Genomic DNA, 6,000 nt, shown 5'->3' with positions numbered 1-6,000 from the left:
TCTAAGGCGATTCACTCCCTCCAGGTAGGGGAATAGAGAGTGCACATCGCACAGAGACAGTTGCACAATGTGCAGGGTTTTGACATGCCTGCCGTAGACTGTCATCGGCACGCGGAGTAGAACCAGCCACACCAGCAATCTACGCCACTGAAGATGTTCACCGCAGCAGTGAACGAAACATTTGGTCACACAACCAACGGACCACGACCTCATAGCCCGGTAAACTTTTCTCCTATTGACGCCGGCCGTGAAAGCCTACACTCTAATCAAGAATCATAGTTTCAAGATTTTGCGACTCAGTGGATTATAAGCCGCATTCTTCGAAGGAACAAGCTTTTCAGTTAAAGATGCTGCAATGTTATCTAGAAGTGGCCTAACAATTTTCACTGTAATGATATTAGCATGTCGTTTTTGGCCGTCTTCATCACAAATTGGCATTGCAAGAGAGAGCATCTACACAGTAACGGCTCAATTTCTGAACATAAATTTTCTAACATATTCTTTTTTGGTATTCTCTTTCGATGATTAAGCAGCTGATCTAGAATAAATTTTGCATCGATACTGCCTCCATCGGCCTTTTTCTTTATATTTTCCAGTTCTTTATGTAACGGATCTCTTTCAATTAGTTTGAGTTTTTCGGTTGTTTTCGTTATCTCATCTTGCATCTCTTGTAACACCTGATTAAGTTATGTAATTTTCGCATGCAATCTGTTAATATTTCTTATATATTTTTCCTATACGCTTCGTCGTCTCGTTCCCTCTCGAATGGTAATAAAATGTCATTTTAGACAAAAAAAAAATGGATTTAGCAGGTTTACACTCTAAGCCGATGATAAATTAATAACTTATTTAAGTTATATTACAAATAGAGGGATGTCCGCTAAAAGTTGTCTATGTACAGAATGATATTATCTGAACACCTAACGCATTTTAATAATATAATCATCAGTGCTTTGAGAATCAGAGGCGATATGACTCTTTAGAACTTTCAACTGCATACATTCACTACAGTTCCTCATTCTTACGCCATTCTCAATGACAATATTGTGAAAATGTGATTGTATGCATTGCTGGTTTTGTTGTTAAATCATCAAGAAAATATGGTGTAATAAATCTATAGACTCAATTTATGGTAGGTACCAATAGTAAACAAAATCTCTTTTCTTTTTTTAACACAAGATAATAGGAGTCTTGTCATACTATCATCTGAGATTATAGAAATATGCCGCTTAAGTAAAAGAGCGATTATACAGATGTTGACAAGAATAATAATATACAGAGTGTTTAAAAAATACGGGGCATAATTTCAGGTATGTATTTCCCACATGTAGACAATCAAAATAGTTCATTACAACATGTGTCCGGAAATGCTTTATTTCCGAGTTATGACCTTCACAACATTGAAATTCACCGGAACGTTTTTCTTTCCGCAGGTCGTTGCCGTCAAAGGAGACATTAAGAGGGCACTCTGACAGTTCATTCCGAGGCGAAGGTTACATTCAGTGTTGTGTAGGCGTTAGACTGTGCGACATGTATTCAAATCAAGAGCTGGCAGAGATACACTTCATGTACGGTAAGGCAGACGGCAATGCTGCGCTGGCTCGTCGTTTATACCAGCAGAGGTACCCACAGCGACAATGTCCAGATCGGAAGACATTTGTACGTCTCCATTACCGTCTGTGCGGGTATGGAAAATTTAACTCTCCTGGTTTGGAAAGGGGACGACCAGATCTACAACTCCAGAAGTACAGGAGGAGATTCTGGAGGCTGTGAACATGACTCCTTCTATCAGCACACGAAGGGTAGCGTTGCAAGTCAATGTTCCTCATACGACAGTCTGGAGACTGTTGAAATCCCTTCGGAATCGAATTGTGGCATGTTCTGAGGACATACGCAATACTCCTGGAGTTTGGGATCGTGTTCGCAGGTCAATGAGACATGGATGTGAGGTCTTTATTCACGCAGTAGGTGGACATTTTGAACATCTTCTGTAATGACAACGACCTGCGGAAAGAAAAACGTTCCGGTGAATTTCAATGTTGTGAAGGCCATATCTCGGAAATGAAGCATTTCCGGACACATGTTGTAATGAACTATTTTGATTGTCTACATATGGGAAATACATACCTGAAATTATGCCCCGTATTTTTGAAACACCCTGTATTATCACCCCAAGTGTCTCTCTTACATCGTGTGAAAGACAATGTGATCTTAGAACATTTGTACAATCTTTCTACAACTATAGGGACACATTTTAGAAAATGGGACCCTAGATTCCCCTGAGAATCACATTTTAAACTTGTTAAACTGACCATAGAAGAGCACATAAAGAATTACCGGCGTAGTTTAGTCGACTAAGGCCTGCCGATCTGAAGTTACGCTCAGGCGCGGGTTCGATTCCCGCTTGAACTGATTACCTGGTTGGGTTTTTTCTGATATCTCCAACCGTAAGGCGAATGTCATATAATCTGTGGCGAATCCTTGGCCTCGTCTCGCCAAATACCATCTCGCTGTCATCAATACCATCGATGTTAAATAATCTAGTAGTTGATACAGCACAGCGTCGTTAAATAACCAACTAAAAGAAAGTACTACATAAAGAGCATATATCACTGTATAGCTTAAAGTTACCAGTACAACACGACTTTACATAAAAAAGTTTTAAAAGAACATTTAACGAAGTCAATAATAATAATAATAATAATAATAATAATAATAATAATAATAATAATGATAATAATAATAATAATAATAATACTTACTTACTTACTTACTTAATTAATGGCTTTTAAGGAACCCGGAGGTTCATTTCCTCCCTCACATAAGCCCGCCATTGGTCCCTATCTTGAGCAAGATTAATCCATTCTCTATCATCATATCCCACCTCCCTCAAATCCATTATAATATTACCTTCCCATCTACGTCTCTGTCTCCCTAAAGGTTTTTTTTTCCCTCCGGCCTCCCAACTAACACTCTATATGCATTTCTGGATTCGCCCATACGTGCTACATGCCCTGCCCATCTCATACGTCTGGATTTAATGTTCCTAATTATGTTAGGTGAAGAATACAATGTGTGCAGTTCTGTGTTGTGTAACTTTCTCCATTATCCTGTAACTTCATCCTGCTTAGCCCCAAATATTTTCCTAAGCACCTTATTCTCAAACACCCTTAACCTATGTTCCTCTCTCAAAGTGAGAGTCCAAGTTTCACAACCATAAAGAACAACCGGTAATATAACTGTTTTATAAATTCTAACTTTCAGAGTTTTTGACAGCAGACTGGATGATAAAAGCTGTTCAACCGAATAATAACAGGCATTTCCCATTTATTCTGTGTTTAATTTCCTCCCGAGTATCATTTATATTTGTTACTGTTGCTCCAAGATATTTGAACTCCTCCACCTCTTCAAAAGATAAATTTCCAATTTTTATATTTCCATTTCGTACAATATTCTCGTCACGAGACATAATCATATACTTTGTCTTTTCGGGATTTACTTCCAAACCTATCTCTTTACTTCAAGTAAAATTCCCGTGTTTTTTCTAATCGTTTGTGGATTTTCTCCTAACATATTCACGTCATCTGCATAGACAAGCAGCTGATGTAACCCGTTCAATTCCAAACCCTCTCTGGTATCCTGGACTTTCCTAATGGCATACTCTAGAGCAAAGTTAAAAAGTAAAGGTGATAGTGCATCTCCTTGCTTTAGCCCTTAGTGATTTGGAAACGCATCGGACAGAAACTGACAATAATAATAATAATAATAATAATAATAATAATAATAATAATAATAATAATAATAATATACCTATAATAATAATAATAATAATAATTATTATTATTATTATTATTATTATTATTATTATTATTATTATTATTATTATTATTATAAATCAATAGACAAGATGTTCTGTATACTAGGACTGAGTTCTATTATATGACTTATTCATGCATGTGACGTTTATTTCATACTACAGCTGTGATAAGAAGCTAATGCATGATAGACCTACTACACAACAAACAGCAACATATCCTTTTTTTCTGGCATTAGTACATACTGTAGTATGTTAACTTGCATAATAGTGCCTGGTAAGAATAGTGCTTCGTAAAATCTGATTTTTCCATTTTAATTGTTTATTGAGAAAAATAAATAAATAAAAGCTACCTACTTATATTTCAAATTAAAACATTATGTAGCCTACTTGTTTTTATTTTACAGGTGTATATTATATAATATGGAAACAGATAAATAATAATTGTCCGTTTCTCGTCCACATCAAATAAAAGATTTGTTTACAATATAATCCTAATGTAATGCCTTACACAGCTGGCAGTGTTTTATCACTTTTATTAATAATAGTTAATACTAATAAGTTTTTTTTTCATTTGAACATTTTACTATAATATGTATTTGTATTTCTATTTGTTCTATATTTTGTCAAATAATTATACAACGTCTTTAATTACGGTGTCAAATTGTTCCAGTCTTCTTTCGTTTCATATCAAACTATAACGGTAACTCAGCTCCGTTATGTCCATAACGTGGTCACTTTAAATGTTAATAGAATTTTTTTCATTTATCAATTCAGATTGATTTATAAGATAAACCAAACATGTATATTAAACAATCAACACAGCATAGTACAGCCGTCTGCTAGTCAGTGCTTCTCCCAAAACATGGTAGTGGACTCAAGCTTTAATTTGTCCCTAACTCTGAGTAGCCTCGGCTGTAGGGGCAAACAATGCATCCAAATTCTTACATGTGTAAATGTTATTTGTTGTGATTGTTTGAATGTTTTTTTTTTTTTTACTGACAAATGTGTCAATGTACTAAATCAAGTCACTGAAAAAGGAAAAAGAAGAACGAATACAAAAAAGTGCATCAAAGAATCCGAAAACTAAAAAAGTAATTCATGATTAATGTTATGTATTAGAATCAATAAAGTAAAGAGTAATTGAGTTTTTTAATATTTTTTTCCTTCGAAATGATTTTCCTCTTACATTTAAGCTAAATATTGAACAAAATATGCATTTTACGAACTCTAATTTCCTTAACCAGTCCCGTATATTCAGTGAAGAGTTTGAATTCCCGCCTGATTTGAGAGGTTGAGCCGCAGGAGCGCCACATGCAAGATGTCTCCCTATTATATCGTGCGAAATACTGCAAGATGTCCGTCTTATTAGTTATTTTTCTTCTGACTAGTTATGTAAATTGAGCTTTTTAAAAATTATTACATATTATAAAAATACATTTTAATCGATTATGATAGTAAATTTTATTTATCGACTTTTACCCTAGATCATATATGATCTAGGCTTTTACTTAAAAATTTGGCGACTTTTGGCTATCATGAGTTGGCGACAGTGAATACGAAAGGACGAGAGAGGAAATAATGATAACACATGTTAAATTATTAGTGTAATGTCTGTTTATGTAAATGAAACACGATACTAAACTCAAGGTATATTATGTCATATTCTACGTAATATAATCGTTTCTGGCTTTATTTTTAAACTCTGAAAATTATTGAAGTAATGGTATCCTAACCTTCGGCATGATTCGAGTTTCAGTTGTACTATGTATAGAAATTATAAAGTAGAATAACAATTTTTATTATTTGTATATGGAATCTACCACTTAACTTTATGTTTTAAAGTAGTGGGGTATGATGGGCAACGAAGGGAGTCATTTATCAGGTTTAGAAATAGATGAAAGAGTGGTTGAAGTGACAGACGGATGGACACTTCATTCAGGAACTGTCAGTGGGGGAAATAATCCAAACATCTCTGTTTTTATAAGTGAAGTTCTATCTGGCGGTGGAGGAAATGCTGTAATTTTGGAACGGGCGGCGAAAGTAAGTACTATATTATGTTCTTCATTGTTTATTTTCATATTGTCTTGAGAAATAAACATATAACTTAGGTCTATGAAAAAATTCAGTACTTAGTAGGCCCTACAGTTTGCTTATTATTGATGTTGAACAACAGTATGGATTTC

General features: G+C 34.8%; 1 protein-coding gene across 1 annotated transcript in view; it reads left to right on the top strand.

Moving 5' to 3' along the window:
- Window positions 1-5,348: 5,348 nt before the first annotated feature.
- LOC138705224 (protein-associating with the carboxyl-terminal domain of ezrin) overlaps window positions 5,349-6,000 on the top strand; it is a 65,948-nt gene continuing 65,296 nt past the window's right edge. Inside the window, exon 1 of the mRNA XM_069834033.1 lies at window positions 5,349-5,857. Coding sequence (XP_069690134.1) covers window positions 5,669-5,857 — 189 coding nt within the window. The 5' untranslated portion in view covers window positions 5,349-5,668. The remainder of the gene's footprint in view (window positions 5,858-6,000) is intronic.

Source organism: Periplaneta americana, chromosome 8, assembly GCF_040183065.1.
Source record: "Periplaneta americana isolate PAMFEO1 chromosome 8, P.americana_PAMFEO1_priV1, whole genome shotgun sequence".
In the NCBI taxonomy this organism is placed as follows: domain Eukaryota; kingdom Metazoa; phylum Arthropoda; class Insecta; order Blattodea; family Blattidae; genus Periplaneta; species Periplaneta americana.
This window is presented reverse-complemented; position numbering and strand designations above follow the sequence as displayed.